General features: G+C 45.2%; 2 protein-coding genes and 1 pseudogene across 6 annotated transcripts; 2 read left to right on the top strand and 1 right to left on the bottom strand.

Annotated features, from left to right (window-relative positions):
- The first annotated feature begins 5,878 nt into the window (after positions 1-5,878).
- LOC136461953 (rab GTPase-activating protein 22-like) lies at positions 5,879-11,785 on the top strand. Of its 5 annotated transcripts, none has more exons than XM_066461349.1 (12): positions 5,879-6,179; positions 6,269-6,596; positions 7,460-7,558; positions 7,918-8,021; positions 8,666-9,420; positions 9,509-9,631; positions 9,720-9,808; positions 9,904-10,104; positions 10,466-10,873; positions 10,969-11,052; positions 11,181-11,347; positions 11,491-11,785. In XM_066461349.1, exons 2-11 carry the CDS (start codon positions 6,435-6,437, stop codon positions 11,217-11,219), a joined length of 2,064 nt encoding a protein of 687 aa, XP_066317446.1. In that variant the 5' UTR covers positions 5,879-6,179; positions 6,269-6,434; the 3' UTR covers positions 11,220-11,347; positions 11,491-11,785. The 5 variants fall into 5 exon arrangements, with proteins under 5 accessions (XP_066317446.1, XP_066317443.1, XP_066317447.1 ...); XM_066461346.1 differs by having other exon boundaries at positions 6,269-6,602; XM_066461350.1 differs by having other exon boundaries at positions 6,269-6,602; positions 11,176-11,347.
- A 1,975-nt stretch (positions 11,786-13,760) lies between these two features.
- Positions 13,761-18,880, top strand: LOC136461952 (uncharacterized). The gene is made up of 12 exons (XM_066461345.1): positions 13,761-14,170; positions 15,183-15,356; positions 15,451-15,525; positions 15,638-15,748; positions 15,889-15,928; positions 16,021-16,084; positions 17,333-17,435; positions 17,521-17,616; positions 17,692-17,721; positions 17,983-18,082; positions 18,454-18,538; positions 18,639-18,880. Exons 2-12 carry the CDS (start codon positions 15,297-15,299, stop codon positions 18,742-18,744), a joined length of 870 nt encoding a protein of 289 aa, XP_066317442.1. The 5' UTR covers positions 13,761-14,170; positions 15,183-15,296; the 3' UTR covers positions 18,745-18,880.
- Positions 18,881-18,913: 33 nt separating this feature from the next.
- On the bottom strand, positions 18,914-21,609 carry LOC136461951 (cytochrome P450 CYP72A616-like; annotated as a pseudogene).
- Positions 21,610-24,587: the final 2,978 nt, after the last annotated feature.

Here is a 24,587-nt window from a genome sequence, read left to right as displayed (position 1 = left end):
TTGAATGAAATAGGAATAGAAATTATTTGAAAAAACCACTTTTTCACTTTATGGGCCGCCGCCTCGCTTTCGGCCCAGTTCGCGACGTCGGCCCGGCCTGCCTCCACGCTGGCCCGCTCGCCCGCTGGCTCACCCGCGCCACGCCTGACCGGCGACAGAGCACGCACGCCGCGTGGCCACCATGCGCTGGTGAAGCTCGCCGCGCGTCGCAGCCGGCCTACCTCGCCCTCCACGTGCGTGCCTACATCTGCCGAGTAGTGTCTGCCTCCCCTCCTCCATCTCATTTTCTCTCTCACTCGCTCAGCAGCAGCAATAGCCGCAGCGCACGCCCGCCTTCGCCACCGCGTGTCGTGCCTCGTCGGAACTCGCTCGCCCGGCCGTCCTAGCTCGCCGTTGACCCCTCCATCTCGCCTATAGCTCCGCCTCCACATCGCGCAGCCTGTGCTCATCTCCGTTCGACGTGGTAAGGCTCGAGCCGGCCACTATTGCTCGTCGGAGCACGACCGAGCTCACCGGAGAGCTCCGCTCCTGTGGGCACCCCCTCTCCGCTCCACCTTTCTCCTTCCTTTCACGCGCGTAAGCACCGCCTTGCCCTCGCGAACTTCGTGCGCTCCTCCCCGTGCCTTGCCGTGGCCAGAGTCGACGTACCGCCGATGAGCCGTGCCTCTGATCCGCCATGCACGCCACTAAGCTTCCTTCCATGCTTCTCCAGTGCCCGTTCTTGGCGCATCGGGTCCGCCTTGTTGCGGAGAGCCCCTGGTGGTGACCTCACCGCCAGCAAGCTCACCGGCGGCGAATGCCGGTCGGTCAGCGACGGCCCTGCTCGGCTCTGGCTAACGCGTGGGCCCGGTTTGACCAAGGGTCCTGTCTGGCAGCCCCTCTAGGTGCACTGCACCAGGTGCATCTAGCGGTTTTGGGTTGGTGGAATTTTAGTGTTAAAGAAAATGAATTCAAAAATTGATTTAAAAAGCTTGTAAAATGTATATCTCTAGTTATATTGCTCCAAAAATGGTGAAACAAATTTTGTTGTGCTTCTTGTCACCAGATCTACATGATAAAAATATTGCATGTCATTTTTGAGATACTTTTCTGTGGAGTTTTATTTAATCATTGAAATTGCTGTTTTCTTGAGAAAGGCATAATAAATCATAGAAAGATCAGAAAAATATGATTCCAAGTTTGTTACTCTTCTTGTGTAATGTACTTTCTGTGAAAAATATATTCCATGCATGTCCTGTAGAAAAAAATATGAGGTGTAGTTCAAGTGCCTTTAATGGCTGATTTTGTTATTTTTGCTGGAGAGCAAAATTTGTATAAAACATGTATGTGATAATTTTTGTGCAGTGATTATTTACTGTGTAGAACATAGGAAAAATATTACATCTATTGTTTGACACTTTTCACAATACAAAGTATTTTTATGATCATAATTATGCCATAGCTTGTCATTTTTGTGTAGGCTAATTCACTTATCCAAATGCCATAAAAATTTAATGGTAGACTACTTAGGGTAGTACTGTGCTATGGTAATTTTCTAAGATTTTTCTATGCTATAAAATAGATGATGCTATTCAAACCTATTATTAATTAGGGTTTAATCAAATGTTGCTTTATGCATGATTAAGAAATTAGGGAAGCTTTGATGTATCTTTGAAGCATTTAATGAGATGTGTTGACGTAGCATATTAGTAGTGGAAGAGAATGCAGTAGATGACATATGCTTGTAGTATATGTTCTTGGATGATATTGACTACCTTGCATGTAAGCATATTCATTGTGTTCATGTCATCCGATGCACTTTTTGCATAAGCACTTATGCATCTGCATCATACAAGATCGCAAACCGAGAGTTCGGTCATCACACCCGAGGAGCCTGAGGAGCAGCTCAAGGTGCAGCCACAAGAAGTGACCGAAGCAGACGAGGAGGACGTTGAGGAACTTTCGGAGTGCCCCGATCACCGCCCGAGCTCCTTCGAGAGAGGCAAGCCCCGGAGCATTTTTCTCCCTGGTTTGCAATTATTAATTAATGCTTTACTTTAATTGATGCATTACGTTCAGGAGTTATTTGCAACCGTTGTTGTATTATACCTTGTCTACCTTTGTTATACTATATCCTTGTTACCCTGGTATCCGCAGTCGAGTCAATGCTTAGCTGGCTTAGACCGATAGAAGTCGGGTGATTTCCTGTCACCTGCGAGCTATAGGTGGTTACCTGGATCTGCTTGGATAACTATGTAGTCATGGTATAACTAAGTGTTAATTGAAGTTGAGACCGGACGGAGACTTACAGAGTTTTGGACTATAGTGCTTTCTGTCTGTGTCGATTAAGGACCGACCGTTGTTGGGCCTCGAGTCATGTTGAACGCATGCCTTACATTTAGCTGGCCGAATAAAGTACCTTTCGACCACGAAGTTGGGGGATTATTCGGACCGAGTAGATTGCCCGCAGCGCACTGTACCAGAGCAGGTGTGGTAGGACACGGGGGTGCGATGATAAGACCAAAAGGCAGTCGGTCGGCCCCCGGGTACATGTGGTTCCTGGCAAACTCGAGATTTTTCCTGGATAGTTGACTCAGTGACCGATACCTCACTTTAGCGGGTGAGTGAGGTTTGTGTAAGGAATAAATCACCAGCTGGTTAGGAATCGATTCGAATCACCATCGCTCCTAGATAGTGAGCACTTGACTTAAGTGACTTCATCGTAGTAATGTTGATGGAACACTTGGACAGTTATAATGAATATGACATTATGGAAGTTGTTAATGATCATTTGTTATCATTATTTGCTTAATCACATGCTTGCTCTAGTATAGGTGCAAATGTAGTCGACAGGTTAATAATAATTAACTTGACAATAATGCTTTTGGAAAGGTTATTGAAATGCTAAAAATGCCTCTTTTTGCAAATGAGTCAGCTACCCTACTATAAAGCCCTTCATAATCCTTAGTGTCACTTTATTTTCGGTTATGTCGGGTAAGTCTAGCTGAGTACCTTCTCGTACTTAGGATTTTATTCCCACTTGTTGCAGATGGGCAGATGTATTACGGCTACTGTATCAACCGCCTTTATCCTGCGATGGGTGATGCTTAGGACCATGGGCATGGTCATTCCTTATGTCTTGTCTGATGTTTTTGTTGGAGATGATCATTAGCTGGCACTGTATTTGAACTCCATGTGAGTGTGTGTGGTTTTAAACAAATGGCTTCCGCTACTTCTATTTGAACTCGTTTTTATAATAACTATGTTTAAACTCTGATGTATCTGTGATGCGAACTTTTATGTAATATGTGATGGTGACCGCTAAACTTATTACGATCTTGGCTGGTATGTGAGTTGGTTTAAAATCCTTCGTGATTTCACGGACTACAGGGTTATACGGGCTTAAGTTTGCTAAATCGTCTGCTCTAGCGGATGATTTTCTTACTTAATTTCGTATAATTGGTCGGTTCTGTTACATCTATCTCCTCCACCCTTGCTCAAATGTGCCAACCACCAAGTGTATCACTTTGTGCACATATGTTGCATATTTTCACAAATATTTCCAAGGGTGTTAGCACTCCACTAGATCCTAAATGCATGTGCAATGAATTAGAGCATCTAGTGGCACTTTGATAACTGCATTTCGATACGAGTTTCACTCCTCTTAATAGTACGGCTATCTATCCTAAACGTGATCACACTCACTAAGTGTCTTGATCACTTAAAACAAAATAGCTCCTATATTTTATACCTTTGCCTTGAGCCTTTTGTTTTTCTCTTTCTTCTTTTCTAAGTTCAAGCCTTTGATCATAACCATGTCATCACCATTGTCATGATCTTTGTCATTGCTTCATCACTTGGAGTAGTGCTACCTATCTCATGATCACTTTGATAAACTAGGTTAGCACTTAGGGTTTCATCAATTAACCAAAACCAAACTAGAGCTTTCAACTCTTCAATGGTTTCATCGTCCTTGGTGATGCTGTCGTGGCTGACGTGGAAAATCATGCCCCCGAACCCCAGAGGGAAAGTAGGGCAGCTTGATACAGTCTTTGTTGAGGCCTCAGAATAATCGTTGGGGCTCTCGTTCAAAATGTTGTGGAGAGATTTGGTCGGAAGAGAGGGGTCACCTGAGAGCTGACGAATAGCCACCATGTTGACCACGGACACGGGCTGACTGGAGTTAGTCGGGTCGATCATGTAGAGGTCGATAACATGGTTGCGCTCGACGTGGTCGACAAAGAGGTGGTGGATGGCGTTCTGGTATGCAGATCCTACACCCTCCAGCCCAAAGGGATAGGGCTTCGGTGGGTCCTCCATTGGGGCCTTGTAGTCGGCCAAACGTAGGCCGGTAGCGGGAAGTGGTCGGCGTCGCACCGTGCGTCCCTCTGGAGTGGTCGTGATCACCAGATCAAAATCTAGCCGCCTTGAACGATGTGGCCAAGTAGGTCGCTCAGTTGCAGCGGCTTGGTGATCTTGGAGTACGGGAAATTCGTCGCTCGCTCTAGATTGATCTAAGATCGAATCTACGAGGAGCTGACATTTCGCTAAGCGGTCTGTGACCCGATCGATGGATACGATCAGATCATCATTGCTGATGGATCTCCTAACCAAGCGGCAGGGCGCGGGGATCGGAGATGTCGTTGCAGGTGTTGGCGCGATCGGCACAGGGTGACCCTGCACCGCCTCCACGATCTCCCCGTTGTCGCCGGGGCCGATGACCCATGTCATGGATCCGATCGTGAAGATCCGACTCGGCTCGGGGAAGGCTATGGAGCTCGGGAAGGTGACCATCTGGGTCACCATGAATTTAGCACGCACACCCCCTACCCGACGCGCCACTATCGACGAAATACGTTTGACAGTGCCCTCAGTAGTAGATGAATCGGTGGAGGTGCGCGTGAGGGAGCCAGATGGTGACACAGAATGCGAGAGGCAACGATTAAACAGATTCGGGCCATTAGTTTGACGTAATACCCAACGTTCTGTGTCTTTGCGGATTGTAATGCGTATGATAAGATGAAAACGAGGGGGTCCCTACCCGCCTTATATAGCTCGGGGGTAGGATTATAGATCGGTTGTTTCTATCGTGATCAGTTTTATAAGATAGAAAGTTACATATATTACGGGATCTGGCATATTCGAGCAGGTTTCCTAGATTATTGAAGATCTTCATGCAGTCTTGCGAGGCACGCCGCCCTCTGTCGTGTCTCGCACGTCATTGTCTCGTAGGCTGGGCCTCCTCCGGTGGCGTGACCCATGCACAGTCTTGTGGGCTAGGCCTCTCCTAGCGGCTCGGCCCATGTATAGTCCTGCTGGTATCGGGAGTTATACCTCCACAGTCTGCCATTTTGGCTTCGGCCTCGTCGGCAGCTCTGTCGCCGTGGCTGGAAGAGCCGCACCAAACACGGACACTAGAGCTGTTTATTTTGTTAAAATTTGACTTATGCTAAAATGTTACGAGAAAAAAATAATATTTATTCGCTAAAAAATACGGCTGAAGCAGTGGTGCCAAACTGGCAAAAATGTTTCTGGGAGCCGGAACTATTTTAGATGCAGTGAGGTGGAGGCACGTTTTGGTGCTCGGGCCTTCGGCTTCGGTGTGAAGGTGCAGCGCACGCGGAGGTGTGTGAAACAGGCTCTAACACGGTCGCGTCTTTTTTTTTTAAACAAAACTGAACCTCCCAGCGACAGCGAGAAGTCCCCAGCGAGAATGGAGTGAACGACGCGCTCGGACCAGCCAGACCAAACTGGCCGAACCGTACCCATACGTGCTGTGTGGATCTGTTCATCATGACATAATAAACCCCCCCTACACCCACTGACCTTCTAGTCTTCTTCACCGTTGTTATGTCGTGGACCTAGGGACAAAACCGGAATTCTGCAAGTCCGAGGGGACTCAGTCGACTTGACGCGAGAGGGTTTTTTCCCCTCCGTCTTCTCTCTCTCCTCTCGGCCCCCGCGATTCTATTCTACGCCGCTATAATCAGTCGTGCGGCATCATCATCGGCGACCTTGCCGCCGGCGACGCGGTTACACAACTAACCGGGGCTTTGAGCTACAACAGCCTTCTCTTGTGGCTTGTGGGGAGGCATCCCCGTACTCTCTCTTCTTCGTCGCTTCCCTCTGCTGCGACTGGACTGGCGTGGAGTGGAGATCCATCCACCCGCACTTGCCACGATCTCTTCCTTCCCGTGCCGGTAACCGCCCCCCGAGGTTGCTTGGACGGATTGCTCTGGGGACTGGCTTTCTCGCAGCCTAATCTAAATCTTCCTCTCTGACCATTCAGTTGGCTGCGGATTTGCTTGCTTTGGTGCGTGCGCCGCCCGGCAACCCAATCCTGGTTGGGTTCGATTTGCTTGCCTTCGTCTTCAGCGCTGCGCTCAAGATCAGTTTAGCAGAGGTGCCAGCGCGGTTTGGTTGTTCGGAGGCTTTTAGAGTTGAAGTGGGACCCCATGCCCCAAGTGAAGTCCGGCTACGATGGCGCCGGCGGGGACTACATTAAGTGGATGTGCGGCGCCGCCGCCGGCCGCCCGGGCGGTGCCATGGCCAACCTCCAGCGCGGCGTCGGCTCCCTCGTTCGTGACATCGGCGACCCCTGCCTGAACCCCTCCCCAGTTAAGGTTGCTATTAGCCCTTATAGTAAATCACTTATGCTGTTTAATACTGCTATGGATTGCTTGATAGGTATTGATACTCCATGCCGGTGCCAATGTGAATGTATCTGTTGCTCCCTTGTCAGTGACATTGGCTGACACCCCAACCGGTGCCACTACGCCGCTTGTCAGGCTTGTGTGATGATCATTCTCGGCAAGGAATGGATTGTTCACATTCCCTTAATGGCACTAATCACATCTTGCATAGCGATAGCTCAATGTTACTATTTAGTAATCACTGTGCATGGTATAGCTGGTGCCTAGAGTAGTAGAGTTTACAGTCTTCTTTTTGTGGTTGAATTAATGCTTGTATTGCCTATATTTAGTATTTTTCCATGACACTATTGAGACAGCGTGCCTTGTTTAGCATTTGTGCTGCTTGTAGGGCCACTGATCACTTATAAAGTTTATTGTGGCATAAGATCCGTGGCAGGGTAAAATCTTTCCTAAATTCTCATTGCTATTTAGGATGCTATAAATGTTCTCCCATTCATCTGTAACCCCAAATAGACTGTTGTAGCGGTGTGGCCACAATGATGCACTCCCTTCGTCCCTTTATTAAATGTCATATTTTAATATGAATTGCAATTTTTCAAGGAGGGCACATCCTGAGCATAACTACTAATCTGGAATCAGAAAGCTGAGGATGACAACACTTCACCATCCAATTAAATTATAACCTAGTGAACCATAATGAAAGAAGGGTTGCATCAATTTGGCTACAAGAGTACATGAAACTATTAGCAAGTAGCAACACATGTCACTTCATATTAACTTCTCTCCTGCACTATTGACAACCTTTTCTTCTATCTGCAACCGTACAGGGAAACAGAATGCTCAAACCAGAAAGATGGCACGCATGTTTTGACAGTGATGGGAAGGCTATATGTTTCCGTAAAGCCCTTAAATTCATTGTCTTAGGAGTGAGTTAACTATATACTTGTTATTTCAGGAACTTACCTTTTCATGTTCTTTTTGTTGTTTTCTGCCTTCAAGCTTTAGACTCACACATACTAGTATCAGTTCTGTTATAGCTAGGGTCATTTTTTTTTTGTTTTCTCTGGCTTATTGGGTCAACTCAACTAATTTAATTGAGCTAATCTGGATTTAAAGGCAAGGAAATGTTAATATGGGATATAATTGAACTAATAAATTGACTCAAATCTACCCATTGGTGTTGCCACTTGCATCAGCGGATTTTTGTTATCAGCGAAAGGATGAATTATAAAAAATGCATGAAAATGGCCATGTAATAAGTTCTATCTCCATTAATGATGTGCAGGGTGTGGATCCTTCTATTCGAGCGGAAGTTTGGGAATTTCTTATTGGCTGCTATGCCTTAAGTAGCACGTCAGAATATAGGGGAAAACTAAGAGCTGCTCGAAGGTTTGTAGTTTTTCTTTTCTTTTTTCGTAATACAATGTTTGCATTTTATTTTCTAAAAAGAATCCTGTGGTAGGCACCAGTTTGGTTACTTTTATATTGGTAAATAAATTGCTTTAGCTAAAATTCCCTAGCCTTTAATGTTCACCTATATATGAAACATAAGCTTTAGTGCCAAATTAGTGTTCACCTTACAGTTACAGCTAGCGCAGAACATAGGAAACTGTTGTAAAAATGATGTGTCACCATGCTTGCGTGGTCTCTGGATTAAGTCTTGACCCTTTGAACTGGTTTCCAAGATAGTCCCTTTTTGCACATATTTCTCCTTCCATTTTCCTTAATACTACCTCCTGTGCACACTCTTTGGAGGATAAAATGGTTTTGTCAATCCACCCTATTTGTTTTCTTGAAACTGTATGACTTCTCTGACCCATTTGATGTAACTCCCTTAACTCTATTTTATTCATATTCTTTGCTATTTTCCTAATGTTTTCGGAACACTTCCCTTTCTCTGGGCTCCACATTTTATTAGCATTATTAATTTTAAACCTTGGAGACTAGTGTTTTCCTTTGTGGTTCTACACCTTTGTGCATTATTGGAAATCTTGAAGGCTCTAACTTTATGCCTTTTTCCCCTTCCTATCTAGGGAGAAGTATCGTTATTTAATTAAGCAATGCCAAAGCATGCATACAAGCATTGGTACAGGTGAGCTTGCATACGCTGTTGGATCAAAGCTGATGGATGTCAGGACCTTGCCCAAAGAAACTGAAGGTGGAGAAGTCAGCACAAATCAGCAAGCTGCACATCAAGCGCCTTGCGGTTTAGCAGAAAATTCAAATTTGATTTATGGTTCTGGTGGCACAACTCAGCCTCAGAAAAGGAAAACTTGTAGTAAATCAGCTGAAACAGTTGGTTTCAATGAACATAATGATAGCTCTAGATGTTCTGGAGATTATGATGACATTGGTGAACCAAGGTATGACAGTGAGGCTTTCATCGATTTCCCTTCCCTAACTGGTACAAACTTGTTCGCAAATGATGGGGATAGCAATGGAATTGAAGAAAATCATTGCAGTTTCTTGGTTCCTGAAGATAGGGTAAGGCCCCGTGATGAGCGCATGCACAGCTTCCAGATCAATAATAACATAGATCTCATAATAGAGTCAAATACATTCTCCAATGATCTATTTCGACCTAGCAGCAGTGACTCAGCCATCTTTCAGTCGGATGCATACAAGCAGGATAGATGGTTAGACGATACTGACTATAGTAAAGAAATTATAGATTCCTTGAGGATATCTGATGCACCAGAAGCAGATTTAGTTGATGGAACCAAATCAAATGGTTCGATAGCTGGCAAAGATAGAGTCTCTGAATGGCTTTGGACACTGCATCGAATTGGTATGTTTATATTCTTAATTCACACAATTGCAGTGGTCTCTTCTGATTGTATTCTGATTAGGGATAAAAAAAAAAACTTCTGATGCAGTGGTTGATGTGGTGAGAACAGATAGCCACCTTGATTTCTATGGAGAATCAAGGAATATGGCTAGAATGTCTGATATACTTGCTGTTTATGCATGGGTTGATCCTTCCACTGGATACTGTCAAGGTTTGCATATTTCGAGGAGCCTTATTTTGTACTATCATTTTATTATTCTTGATGTATCTAAAACTCTAAATACATAAATGAATTATAGGTATGAGTGATCTGCTGTCACCTTTTGTTGTCATATACGAGGATGATGCGGATGCCTTTTGGTGCTTTGAGATGCTACTGAGAAGGATGGTAACTTTCATCTGACATGAATTACAGTATAATGTCCATTTATTTGGTCTTTACATTAGTAATCATGGTGGATAATGTAACTCTCTGCTGCTCAGCGTGAAAATTTCCAGATGGAGGGACCAACAGGAGTTATGAAGCAATTGCAAGCATTGTGGAAGATCATGGAACTGACAGATGTTGAATTATTTGAACATTTGTCAGCAATTGGTGCTGAAAGCCTTCATTTTGCTTTTCGGATGCTGCTAGTACTTTTTCGTCGAGAGCTGTCTTTTGAGGAATCACTTTTGATGTGGGAGGTCTGGATCTTCAAGATATCTGTCTTATTTTGGACATTTTGTGGTCAACTAGTTGTTGCATGAAGTTGACATGAGTATTCTTTGAAACAGACATAGGTGAAATATGGTGAATCTTTAATTGTAGTTTTGTACTTAAAATCTTCAAGAGGCGTAACTAGTTCACAAAGAAGATAGTTAGCTTTGTACCAATACAGCTACAGTATTTTACTTGAACTACATAACGTGAAGATATTGTATGTAATATTTGGTACCACACATAGCCACAATGAAATGGCCTTTTAAAATGGTTATTTTATTTCAATGCTTATATTATTGAATCAGAATCTTGTTATGTTAGACAACTGGTGTTTCTTGTCTTCAGATGATGTGGGCTGCTGATTTTGATGAAGAAGCAGTCAGGCGTTTAGAAGAGAACTGTCTAGAACCATTGCTAGTGGATCTGAGCAATGGCTTATCATGTGAAATCAAAGAAGTGCATCGGACCAACAGTTCCACAAGAAGAAAACCCAAGACCAGGAAATCCCATCGTAGAAATGGTGAAATCTGTGGAGCTTGCCACCCTGGAATGAAATCCAGTACAAGAAATAATCTCTGTGGCTTGTCAGGTGCTACAATATGGGCAAGGCCTCAGCAGATGCCACATCCAAGTGCAAATGTGCTAGCAAACAGTGGAGATTATGAACTGCCTATATTCTGTGTGGCGGCAATCTTGATAATCAATCGCCACAAGATAATAAGAGGGACTCGCTCAATAGATGATGCAATCAAGGCAAGTTCCAACTGCTAATTTATTCCATTCTATTTAAACTATTGCCTCTATGTAATGGTTAGTTATAGTTATTTATTTTCATGGGTTTTCTGTAGATGTTCAATGATAATGTGCTCAAAATAAATGTAAAAAGATGCGTACGCTTGGCCATCAAGCTGAGGAAGAAGTACTTGTACAAGGTAATTCTTTTTTAATATATATACACATTTAGTAGCTTTTCATTCGTTTAGTTCGTTCTTCTAAACATATGAGCTGTCCGCCTTAAGGTTGGTTTCTGAGTGTTTCTACCTTGATCTTTGAAGCGCAGTCATTGAAAGGAGGCTCTAATGATGATAAAGAAAGTTGAAGAGCCTGCATTTCCCTTGTAGAAAAAAAACTAGATATTTCTCCATCATGCATTGCTGGGTGTGGTGGAGCAGTATTGACCTGAAGTCTGGTACATCTCCAAGATCCAGCATTATTCGGGATTGCAAGGTATGCTGTGCATCCTCTCACTTTGTGCGTCAATTTGCTGGCAGACTGGCTGGCCAGGCAATGGTTCTGCTATACGCACATCTTATCTTATAGGTGGGAGTATATGGCATATGGTTGACGTATCTGTTGTTGCCTCGTTTCAGGAAATCTGTACATATTATACTTGAAAACAACAGATGAAGCTGGGGAAGTAAAGAAAAGTCCACCGAATGTCTGTATTTCTGGTGTTGTCATTGTTTTTATTGTTCCCATTTGGCAGGGTCCCATGTCCTCTATGATTGTATTTATCGATCTCGAGGGTTTGAGTGGGGTGTAACCTGTTCATGGCATGCCAACCACACCTAAATAAGAATGAAAAGAAAGAGGTAGAATTGTACACAATATGAACAGAGCAGTGCATTCTTTGTAGCAAGTGCGCCATTGGTGACCTTGACTTGACCGTCCCTGTTGGAACGCATCATTGCTTTGTAGCAGACGAGTGTTCAAACGATGATGCTTTTGCAACCTTTTGTCTGTATATAAACTCTAATGCGAAAAAATGAGTCATTTTCATGTGTCATGAGATCCTATCGATGTTTTAAACACAACCGCCTGCCCTTTGGTGTTAGTCATCAGCTCAGTTGCGAATTGCGAGTTTGACTGAGGGAGACGTGCACAGAAGTGGATCGAACTGCAAAACTGGTGCCGGAAAATAAGTTTTTTTAGATGAAAGAAGAATTACATTTGATAATAGCTGTGTACATCAATACGATCGATACCAGCACTTTGGAATATTTTTCCTTTAAATTATGTCACGCTGTGAATAGCCTTAAATCTCAAAACCAAATATGGTGACGTTTCGTATGGATAACCGTACAGGTAAACACTTGGCAAAAAAACCTGAGAACAGATGCCAATGAATGACGCGGCCAACATTTCTACTGACGGAGTTGAGATTTTTCTTCTTTCTTGTGTTTTCTTTCTTTTTCTTTCTGCCATCGAAGAATGAGGAAGACTGGTCTAAAACTTTTTCTTCCTGGTCCTTTGTCATGGCTAGATCTAAACATAACAAAACGAAGAAGAAACCAGAGGAAATTATTTCATGGCGGTGACATCATCTCTGCCTTGATGTCACCGTCTGGAAAGAAAAGTCTTCATGTCATCAAGTTGATGAAGTGCTGATGTCGTAGTTGTCCGCCCTCATCTTCAACATAGCCACCATGGAGAAAACAATTACATCCTGCTCCCTCGCCGTCACCGGAGAAGAGGAGATAAATCTCTAATAGCAAGAAACTTGGCTGGGAGAGACCCTAACCCTAAGGACTTGAATTTTTACTAGAAAAACTTATTCAAAATGATAGATCCCCACTCCCTCCGACCTCCGGCGAGATGCTGGAGGGGAAGGGAGGGGGACCAGCAGTGGTGGAAGGCGGGGGCAGCGGCGACGGCGGCGCTAGGGCATCGTGAGAAGAGGAGCTTGGGCCGTATGTCGGAAAATAAGTTGAGCCTCACGAAGTGACTGTGTCGAGCTCAGACATCCACAAAATCTGTTGTGCGCGGTCTTTCAACCCAAGGCCCAAAGCCTTCTATATTATTATTACCCAAAAGCATTAGGCACATCGGCTCGCTCGGTGGAGGGAGAGAGAAGGTTTGCTAAGCCTGCAGCGCTCGCGCTTTTTACCTCTTCAATTTTGTAGACACCGTTGCCGCCGCCGCCGCCACTAAACCACCTTCGACGAACTCACAGTCGTCGCCATCGACGGGTTGCCTCACCATGAGGGCAGCGGTGGAGGCCACCCTAACCGGCAAAGGAGAGATCCGACAAGCGGCCTGACCACCGTAACTCACCTCGAGGCTCGAGCTAGCCGAATTGGTTTATGGGTCTCCGACTCTTCCCTGCGGCCACGTCATGTGTAGCAGCCGCCCGCCCGCCTTCGCACCGGCAATGAGCTCCGATAGGCAGTAGCAGCCGGTGACGCACGCCACCCTCGCCACACACACATGTCCCATCACGAGAGCGAAACAGCCCGGTGCGAGCCCAATAAAAGTCAATTACCCCTCTTCAGTTTATCCCAGCTACGACCCATACGAGGGAGGTCTCCTCCTTCAGCCAGCCCGACTCAGCCATTCCACCCTAACAGAGGCACGCATCGCAGCTATAGATGGCCATGTAGCCCGCGGCTCATTGGCACGACGCGAAGCATGGTATTTTAGCCTGGCACGGGCACGACACGAACCGCTGACTAGCGGGCCTAGGCTGGCCCAGCCCGATGCATAGGGCCGTGCCTAGGTCGCTCCCTGGGCACAGCGGATGGCCCGGCCCGGCCCGGTAAATACCCTCGGCCCAGTATTTGGCCTGGTAATAGACTAACAGGCCAAAAAAAAAAAAGATAAGGCCCAACTTTCAACCCCAACTGCTTCCAGACTACTCAGCCATTACACGAGTCGATCCCCATCCGCGCGTCACGCTCCTCCTCTGTTCCCACTCGCGCGAGCGAAGACGCACACGCGCCGCCGCTAGCCCGCCGCCTCCCGCAAAACTTCCCCATCCGCACCGCCTTCGGCACAGACGCTCATTCGCAGCGTGCTCCCTTCTGGACTCCGAGCGAGTAGCGACGACGGCGCCTGCGCTGCGCCTCCGTCTTCCGTGGCGGCGCCCCTACCCCTCGAACCCGTCCGGCAGACCTCGCCTCCACGGCTAGCCACCGAGGCCCCCGTGCCTGCCAGCGTCCACTGGCCAGCAGGCGCCCTGCCCCCAAGCGGCCGCAGTGCCCCCTACAGGCTGCGGCCTAGCCCTTCTGCCCTTGCCCGGTTGCCCCCTGCTGCTGCACAGTGAGCCAAACAGTGAGTATTTTTTACTGATTCGTGATTACTATCGTTGCATCGACACATCCTATTTTAATTGATGAGTGCCAATTATTTTCTCAAATTTGCATTTTAATATTTCATACCGTAGGGTATATGTATGATCTCTTGGCTTCTTTATTTGGTCACAAATGTTGTTCTACATGTTGCTAACATTTTCAATCGATGTCATTAATTGTGCTTCTCATTAATAGCCCTCGAATAAATCAATTGCTAGAGTTGTCTTAAGTCATTAAAAAAAATTGACTGGGTTTATAGAAAAGAGGACTAAGATTTATGAAACCAAAATAGTATCATTAATATATTTTTATAATGTGCTCATTTGGTGCCATAAACATTTGTGCTCTTTTAGTATAAATTCGGTGAAACGTAAAAAAAGGTTTAACTTAAGACGACTCTAGGAATTGATTTATTCGGAGAGGGATGTAGTATATTAGTTTGACTGTAGAGCCTTTAATTATTTAATTGAACGTCCCTTCCTTCATTTCTGGGTCCACCACCGCCTGCCCACAGTAAATCGGCGGTGAGTCAGCTGCAAGTCAGTGGCGAGTTTCTTCCCTATTCCTTCTCTCGTAGTCCCCTCTCCCATAGTCAAAATGTCTGGTCACTTGGTCTGATTGTGGAGGGGGGAGCCAGCAGCACCACAGCAGGTGACCCTGACCTTGGCTGTCTAGTGTTTGGCTTATTGGAAATCTGGAAAAGAAGAGCAAAGCAGCACAGTTTCAAGAATGCACGACAATTTTAATGTTCCTGCTACGTTGGTAGTGCTACTGCTTTTAGAATTTTACTATGCTTCATTATTTTTTTTAAAAAAGATTAAAATGTATTTCTGTCATGGCTTTCTTTTTTTGAGAAAACAATGTACCCACATATCTTCATCTTTCTGATAACAGTACTTATATCTGTATCCGTGCTACATAGGTGAATACTGGTTTTGTTTTAACTCTGAAGTCTCAAGTGATTTTACTGTTTTGTTTTGTTTTTGCAACAGGCAAGCTTTGTTTCTTTCCATTCAGTTCATTGTAGTGTGGAGATCAAACTAGCCAAGGGCAGCCCAAATTTGGGGATTTTTCAAGTGAATTCCCTGTATAGAGATAGTTCGAAGATGATGAACCAGCACAAAGAGGAGGATGCCTTGAGAGGTCAAGCAGTCAAAAATCAGAAGGTGCTAACCCACCTTTGCATCTTGGTATTATCATGTGCTACATATATCTAATCCTATCAAAATTCTTACCTTGTTTGATTTATGTTCCCTCAAGGCGATATGGGACAAGACCCTGGAAATGAGATTCTTGCTGCAGAAGTCATTTTCCACTTCCAACAAGTTGCCCCAGGTTGTAGCAGCAAACATATCCCTAGGTTATTCTTAATTGTTCCCCTTTTGATGCAGGATTGTGGCTAAGTTGAATTCTAAACTCCAGTTTGTTCTCTATTATACTGTCGCAGGAATCCATCAGAACAAGGTTTTGCAATCATGATAAGCAGATAGAGCAAGCCTATGATGATCTGTTGAATTCGTCGAAGAAGACATTGAGCAGCATGATGGAGCTGCAGGAGGTCCAGTTAGTTGCACATATTGTTTTCCTTTCACGCCTATGATTTTCCTCAATATGATCGAAATGTTTCTTTTGCAAATAATGGTTGAATTGTTTCTCATTGTCATGCTCATTGTACTCAACCACTAAAACTACCTATAGGCTTTGCTCGAGAGTAATCAGGCTACAAAGGGTGCCAATGGTATTGCTACTCTTCATACTGTTCTTGTTCTACTGTAAAAACTATGACATGCCATCTATATATTCATAACACAACTCTTCACTTGATGCCAGAAATTCCTTCTGCCTCAAATGGAGACAATGACGAGTGGTCAGAAGTACAGAGATTGCAGACAAGGTAAATTTTGGATTAGAAATAACCAACCAACCATCAGTGCTTTAAAAAAAACTCAACCAAGGGGAGGAACATCCCCTGATTTTGTTCTTAAGAAGGTTGTGGCAGCCTTTGAACCTGGACTGCTGACTGGGCCACAGGGGTTTCATCGACCCTCGGACTTCAACTGTCTAATCAGTATAACTTGGGAGAAGTTGGCTAGCGCTTGAAAAACACTGCAGTACACTAAGCATTTGTTTATTTACAGCTGCTTACACCCCTATGGTTTCAAGTAACTACTTGTCTACTTGTGATAATCACTTGAATGTGAGTACTTGAAATGCTTATCACGTCTTGGCAATTGCATTCTTTTATGTGTAACTGAAGTCTGCTCGAGCTTCCTAATAAAGTCTGTTTTTATTTTTTATACAGAAACCACTCTGAGGTAGCCACAATGTAGTAAAAGTGGCAGCTAAGTTCTAAAAACACCCATGCAAAAAAGAAAAAAAATGAATCTTGTATATTCATTTTGTTAAATACATCTATGATTTGGCGATAGATTGTGTTACCATCCTGTCTGTAGCCTGTAGGTCGTTATATGAGTCTCAGCCATCAAATTGCAGTGCCAGTTGCCACAAATCCAGTTTCATATCAAGGTATTGGCTGTGCAACAAGCTAATTGCTGCTCTCTGCCCAATAAGTTATACAACTGGGTCAGTAGGTTGCATCCAAGGTATACTTGTTGGTATGCCTTTCTTTGCCAAGCCTGGTAGTGGTAGCAGGAAAGGCATGTAACAAAGACCTTGCTTGAAAACTAGAATACAAAGTAACTTAAGTGTAAAGGATAATAGTTGATGGAATCTTTTTTTTAATTCTCACTTAACTCCTTATGTTTGAAATAGATGGGAAGAAGGCTAGTTATTCACATAAGAAATGCTAATAGAGTAATGTGACATCTTTTATTAAGGTGCTTGGAATTATTAAGTGTCTTGACTTATTTCATATAGTCTCTAAAAAGTATGAAGGTTGCATTGTGCTAACCTCCTAGAAAGCTGGTTCTGCAACATTGGATTCAATGATTTGCAAATATATAATGTAGCACACGTGAAGAAAAAACTAAAATTAGATCTAAAGGTTACATTGCCATTATATGAAGATTCTGAGAGTTATATGGATGCTCTAGAGCTTTCATCTTGCATTTGCACATATGCTGCTTGGTGTTGGTACTTGATTTTATGTGCTCATACAATGTGGTAAATTATTTGTGTACAGGATAACAACATTCAGAAATACTGAGATAGATAAATGGCAGAGGAAAATACAGGTGACAACAGGTGCTGCTGCACTTAAAGGAAAGCTACATGCATTTAATCAGGTTGCCTGAATACTTATCTAGCTAATTTGTTACTGTTTAGCAAGTCAATGTCTAAAGCTCAACTCTTCCCCTTGTATGAGAACAGAACATTAGTGACCAAGTTGCTGGTTACATGAGAGATCCAAGCCGGATGATTAACAGGATGTACTTGACCAACTCTGCTGTTAGTGTATTTGGAAAGGTATTTTACATCTATCATAAAGGACCACCAGTCATATTTGTGCACCTGGCTAACTAAAGTAAGTTCATATTTCAGGATGTGGGACAACCTGGAACAGCTGAGGAGGTTTGAGCATTTACTATATTGTTCTCTTGAAAATATTTCAAACCTTATTGGTCTCCTTCAGTCTATTGAAGTGTAACAGCCTGTAGTTAATTGAAGAGTGCTCATTTCTTCCACTGAGATGAATTTCCCTTTTTTATCATAACCTTGGTTATTTATCTGCCACATTAACATTGATATCAGAATGCTTTTATTTATACAATTAGAGGATATATTGCGGATTACACTTCCTGGGCTTATTTCATCGCCTTTGCTGTAATTTAGGGGCACATTATGGAAGATGATCCTGAACTTATTGACGATTCTGAGTTTTATCAACAACTTCTCAAGGAGTTTCTTGAGTCATGTGATAGAGGGGCATCAGGTTAGTTCATTTTCAGCTATTACACTTATTATTTTTTATTTACACACATAGGCCTTCCCCAGCAATAGGCAATAAATTATCAGATATTTACCTCCCGTAAACATATATCTCGGCTAACCTTAGTGATTCAGATCACACATTCAAATTTGTTATCTTTTGAAAAATGCATTTAAATTTATCTGCATCTTCTTTATGTATATATCTCAACATGCATACTGAAACCTGGTTCATCTAACAGAAGATACATGTTTGAGGAATATTCAAATTTCATTTGTATATTCATAAACTGTTACCATTCTAAGATTTGTAAGAAATGTATACGTTTCTACTTTCACCTTGAGCGTCCATCAAATACCATTTATTGTATGCAGAGTCGGCATTTTATGCCCTAAAAAAGCAGCAGGTTAAAAAGAGAAAGCTTGTTGATCGTCGTGCTTCAAAGAGCAGAAAGATACGGTGCGATCTCTATCCTCTGCTGTTTGCTGATGTTTGAAAATTTTCCAATAATTTTCCTTTTGGTAATTGTGCTCAATTCTGTTACCTGATTTTTTTTCAGGTATCATGTCCATGAGAAGATTACTAATTTCATGGCCCCAGAGCCCATGGTTCTTCCTCCAATGGCTCCGAAGTTGTTTGAGAATTTATTTGGGAATGGCAGCTAGAATCCACTAAAGCTTGGATTCAGATTTCACATTACTTGGTGCAGCTTTTTTTTGTACTTTTATAAATTGCAGTATGTATGAATTATGATGCCACTAGACTTGAGACTATGAGTTGAAAGTTTTGATGGCCTCATCAGTTTTGTGCGTAGACAAGCAGATGTAAGCCTAGTTCACCAATTACATTATACTTTGATTTGGGCCTGATGAGTACCATGGACCGGTGGACCCGCAGAGAGGGGTCCTAAGAAATTAGTTACATAAATTTTGGAAGCAGCGCATCTTCTATAAATCTTATCTAGAAGTTCCAAGAAGAAGCATTCTCAAATTTGATCCCGTTCACCGGCGATCAGCGAAATATACCATTGTCACTGTTTACAGCAAATTTTATGATCGTGCAAGCTGTGCACATAGAAGGCATTGCCAGCCACTCCAGCACCTGAACCTTGAGCTTGATCAACAGGCAGCTTCATCGGAGCTTCCTGAGCATGACCTGCGCGCCGTGCTCTGGCTGGAGCAAGACGACGGGGAACGGCGCGTGCGAGTAGGACGGGGAGAGCTCGAACGCGAACTTCCCCAGGATCATGGCGAGCCCTATCTTGGCCTCCAACAGCGCGAAGGTCTGGCCGATGCAGGTCCGAGGTCCCCAGCCGAACGGGAAGAACGCTGGCGGCGCGTCCCCGCCCGACGTCGCCCTGGCGATTCCCTCCGCGAACCTCTCCGGCCTGAACTCGTCGGCGTCCGGCCCCCACGCGTCCTTGTCGTGGTGGATGCTCAGCAGCGGCAGCATCAGCATCACGCCCGCCGGGTACCTGACGCCCCCGAGCTCCATGGGCTTGTACGTCCGCCGGTGCAACGCCGGCAGCGGCGTGTAGAGCCGCAGCACCTCGTACAGCACCATGGTCACCTGCAAATGCAATTTCGATTACGATTACGATCACATTTCACAAGACACTGAACGAATCAATCAATCAAGATTCAGAGCCTGGTATGCAAAATGAAGGTGTTACAATTTTGAGCCGGCTGAGGCCGTCGTAGTCCGGCACTGTGCAGGCGCCGCTGAAGACGCGGAGCACCTCCTCCCTGGCACGGTCCTGCCACTCCTGGTGCATGGAGAGCACCACCATGGTCCACGTGAGCAGCACCGACGTGGTCTCCATGCCGGCGAAGTAGAACAGCTTGCACTCTCCAATGACGTCGTCGGTCGACATGCCGCCTGTCGCCGGAGCTCCTCCCGCCTTTGCCTTCGCCTTCGCCCCTGAGCTGCTCCATGTTGGACTCCAGCAGCAGGCCGAGAAGATCGTCGCTCGTCGCCTTTCCTGCTCTCAGCGAGCTCTCCCTCGTCGCGATCATCCCTCTCAGGATCCCTTCGATCTCCGCCGCGATCCGCTTCATCCGCCGGTTCACCCTTGTAGGCAGCATCCTGCACGCACGAAAATTGCAATTTTGTAGTACATCAATTCCCCGTGGCAATTAACAAGCAAATTAATCAAAATGGGGTTTGATCAGAGAGTGAGAGAGCTGACATGTAACCAGGGATGTGTATCTTGTTGGCGACGAGCATGGCGAGGTGCACCTGCTCCTCCTGGAGCTCGAAGATCCTCCTGCCTTCCAGGTAGCTGCTGCCGAAGGCGACGCGCGAGATGACGTCCCCGGTCAGGCTCTGCATCTCCGGCCAGACGTCCACCTCGCATGGCTCGCCGTCGGCCGCGGCCAACAAACCCTCCCATCTGCTCATCATGTCGGCGCAGCACGATGCGAAGGCTGGCAGCATGCGCTGCAAGAGAATCGATCGAAAAGCTCGGATCGGATCCAACAACTAGCTAGCAACCTACTGATGACATACACAATACAACTGATGACGTGATGCATGCATGAAAATCGAATGAGACCTTGAGCTTGTCGAGATGGAAGGCGGGGTTGATGATCCTCCGGTGCTTGGCCCACTTGCTACCCTGGTGGGTGCTCACGCCGTAGTGCAGCAGCCGCGTGAGCTGCCCGAAGCCGGGCTTCTCGAAGTGGCCGAACTTGTTGGACAGCACCTGGCGCACCAGCTCCGGCTCCGTGACGATCACCCTCGGCGTCGGCCCAAACCAGGTCACCGAGGTCTTGCCTGCGCAGCAGTGCCCAGGCCGTGCGTGATCAATCCACAGTGGATCAGTCATGATCATGATCGAGACATCAGAGTGAAACAGACCGTTGGTTCGTTGCCGTGGTAAGACCGGCAAGCATACCAGTAAAGGTAGATCGGCAGTTACAGTCAACGACGACTCAACGCGACAAGATCGAGAGAGAAGTTACCGTGCTCGTTCATGGCGTGGTGGACGAGCGGCATGGCCCTGGGCACGACGGCGTGGCAGCCCAGGCGGCAGGGGCGGCCGGGACCTGGCCTCGCGGGCGAGCCGGTCGGACAGCGGCGCGTCGCCGGCCAGCGGGCGGTACGCCGTGCCACGGATGCCCTGCGCCCGCAGCGCCCGTTCCAGGCGCCGCGGCCTCAGCCACGCCCACTCCGCCGCGCGCGCGGCGCACCACACGACGACGGCGAGGGCCGCCGCGCACAGCGGCAGCAGCAGCTGCTGCGCCTTCCACGGGGAAGGAGACTCGCCGAGAAATCCCACTAGCACGCTCGTCGCCATGGCGTGGCTAGCCGCCACTGAATGAAAAAGAAAAAGTAAGCTCGTGACTTTGGACTGCTGTGCAGCGGAAGGGGAGACCGAACGGCAAGAGCTGCTCGCCATCGCCGTCGTCTTATATAGAGGCGAAGGCAGAGGCAGAAGAGGGCGTGTAGTCTTCCTGCCGCGCATCACGACGACTAAGAGCAGCTCCAGTGGAGGGAAAAGTCGAATCGGGAGAAGAGTAGTGTTCGATTTGTATTTTCTACACTGCAGCCATCGAACTCAGGCGAAAATTCATATGTTCGACTTTCTAGTTTTGGTCCGAACCAACCGTGACAAACATCAAATTTGCAGGGCACAGCTTCCTGAAAATCGAACTCCACTCTGGACCTGCCCTAATCTTTGCTCCGTGAGAATGACAGAATAAGGGCCTATTTGGTAGGAATTCTCTCTCAACTTGGCAAAGCTGTTTTTTTACAAAACACTGTGGCATGGGCATGATCTTCTGCCGCATTGCAGGTCGTATGTACCAGTACTTCCGTCCAAAATATACACAATGGGTTTTTTTGTGTGCTACTCTCAAATGCATTCACGTGCTACTCTCATATGCATTCACGTTTACTTTCATGCATCGTGGCCCCGTTTGACTTGCTGAAACTTGACTGAAATTGATTGAAAAAACACAGTTTTACTAGAAAAAAAAGAAGCCGAACAAGCCAAATATGGAGTAAGCCGAACGGGGCCATGCATGATACTATGTGTGCTTGTGAATTGTGATGCTATTTTGCTACTTATGTGACATGTTTGTGCTCTTTGTGTTGCTCCTTGCTCGTTTGATTGCGCTTGACCTCTTCGATTTTGAAAGTTCATAGAAAATATTTTTAACATTTGCGGCTCCAATTAAATGTATGATAAAATATATTTCATTGTTAGTCTAATGATACTTATTTAATAACATAAATATTTATTTTTTATATAAATTCAGTTAAACTTAAAAATGATTGCTAAAAACAATTTTTATATTTTGTTTAAGACGGAGGAAGTATAACACTGTACACCCATGTGAATAGAATTTGAGGCCGCTAACGAGAGAGGGACTCACTGCTCCGTATATGTTGTAGACCGCCTTCTATGCAGCACCGATCGAATGTCCATTCGTTCCCATTGTGATTCCATATGTCTGCGATTCCATGTAAGACCTTGTTTAGATGCAAATGTATCCATCATTTATGTTCGGTGTAACTTGGTGCGTAATTTAGTTTAGATTCCACAACAAACCACTTCAACACACATAGATTGAGGTGCATACATGGGTACGCAAACAAGGTCCTAGCAGGTCCATCAAGCACTACCGGTGTTTTTGGTCAGGCCGCAACGTAGAAAGACCGAGGATATGTGAACAAAATTCTATAGGGTTGCTTCTCATAGGAGGCAGTCTGCATCACGTATGTGATTCTTTTTTCATTGAGGGTCTCTGCCTTCTCTCGTGTGTCCACATCCTCCGCAGTTGATAGCGAACAGGGCCTTACCGCATGGGATGCTTTCGTCCCATCCATTATGTTCACAAGCACGCTTTTTAGTAGGATTTTAGTATAGCAGTCAGAGCAATCTAGGTGACACTTTGGTCCATGGAACACTTTAAAAAGTGGTTTGAGGTTAAACTATAGATGAGCTAGCTAAAATTATGAGAAGTGTATATAAATCATCCTATATTTTGTTTTTATCGGACCATCCTAACTCTAAATCTTAGATACGCTAGCTTCTCTCTCTCTTGTTATCTTCTTATCTAGCCTACTTTAAGGGGTCATTTGGTTGGTAGAAACCGTTCCGATTCTTCTGAGAATCGCTTGGAATGGTGCTAAACGGATGAAGAGCAAAACGTTTAACCCATTGCGTCTGAGTTCCTAAATCGATCAAAGTGTGATTTCGCGCCGATTCTCTCATATGTGTTATCAGAATCTAGCCTACCAACCAAATGATTTCATGAAGTGATTCTGATTCACCTCCGAAAACATTTTTTTGAGAGAATTTAGATTCTGAAATATTTCTACAAAAATCTAGATCCCTACCAAATACATCCTAAATTGGACCCATGGTGGCCCTACGTGTGTGCTGATGTGAAATTATGGGGTTTAATTTCACGTTGGTTGTTGATTTAGGTTAAACCAACAATATAGGACTTCTAGATATTCATAGGCCCAACCCCGGGTTAACTCCTTTACATGAATCGTTGATGAAAGCATAAAACATATGCGGGTTGGTAGGAATGTGTGGTTTACACTTTAAAGTGGATTTGAGTCATTTGAACTAAGCATGACGTAGGCCTTTTACCCCTTGCTCAGGGTATGAATCTAGGTAAATCTTACATCAAGTCAGCTTCTTGGAGGGGCTAGCCTTGCATGCGTGGGGATATGCTAACTTTCCCCTCATAGCGGTCTCTAACAGATCATGGGAGCCAGAGGGCGAGAAGATTCCCCATGACTTATTTCTATCGGTCGGATTCATCAATATCATGTGGAGGTCCGCTCAGGACCTTGTCGATACGAAAAGTGACCAACAAGTAAATATTTGTAGTTTTGCCAGTGCGTTGTAATCAGATGTGGCCTAGCACTCAATGACACAGGATTTATACTAGGTTTAGGCAACGTGCCCTACGTCTAGTTTCAGTCGGTCGATGACTTTATTCCTGAGCCCAGGTGCTCGAAGTTTGCTGTGGGGTTACAAACGAGTAGTAATAAGAAGGGGTATTAAAGGCCCGGTCGGACTCAGAACCGAAGGGCCAAGAGTGACAGGGGCTCTAACGTGCGCTAAGTATTGGAGCATATGCTCTGTGTAGCTTTAGAGTTCTAGAGCTATTGAGCTATTCGAGTTCTCGGGTCCTTGAGTGCTAGAATCGTCTAACTTCTCTTTTTTGAGGAGAGCCAGAGAGCTAGAGTCAGAATAGCCAGATCCCTTTTTAGGAAAGAGCTCATCCACTTTTATAGTCGAAGGGGATGGGCTCTTACAAGTCAAAGAAAGAGAGAGAGTGTATACGTGTGCTACCTAGTGTTGTTGCCCACGCTGTCGGGTATGAGACAGTTGTCGGCACCCACAATAATGTTTATGCCTAGATACATGTGGCAGGCTCTATCGTGTTCGCCTGGTATGGCAAATGTCGGCGCCTATAATACTGTTTGGGTTCTGACACTGCCTAGAAGGTTGTATAGTGCCTATCTAGGCATGGCTTGGTGG

Source organism: Miscanthus floridulus, chromosome 6 (genome assembly GCF_019320115.1).
Source record: "Miscanthus floridulus cultivar M001 chromosome 6, ASM1932011v1, whole genome shotgun sequence".
NCBI lineage: Eukaryota > Viridiplantae > Streptophyta > Magnoliopsida > Poales > Poaceae > Miscanthus > Miscanthus floridulus.
The sequence above is the reverse complement of the archived record's forward strand: the minus strand, read 5'-3'. Positions and strand labels throughout refer to the sequence as shown.

Excerpts from the sequence above, each read along its gene's own strand:
- LOC136461952 (XM_066461345.1), top strand. The coding sequence starts at position 15,297 with ATGATGAACCAGCACAAAGAGGAGGATGCCTTGAGAGGTCAAGCAGTC. Across the intron at positions 15,749-15,888 it reads GCATGATGGAGCTGCAGGAG|GCTTTGCTCGAGAGTAATCA; the intron begins GTCCAGTTAGTT and ends AACTACCTATAG. Across the intron at positions 16,085-17,332 it reads GTACAGAGATTGCAGACAAG|GATAACAACATTCAGAAATA; the intron begins GTAAATTTTGGA and ends ATTTGTGTACAG.
- LOC136461953 (XM_066461346.1), top strand. The coding sequence starts at position 6,435 with ATGCCCCAAGTGAAGTCCGGCTACGATGGCGCCGGCGGGGACTACATT. Across the intron at positions 7,559-7,917 it reads TTAAATTCATTGTCTTAGGA|GGTGTGGATCCTTCTATTCG; the intron begins GTGAGTTAACTA and ends AATGATGTGCAG. Across the intron at positions 9,632-9,719 it reads TTCCACTGGATACTGTCAAG|GTATGAGTGATCTGCTGTCA; the intron begins GTTTGCATATTT and ends AATGAATTATAG.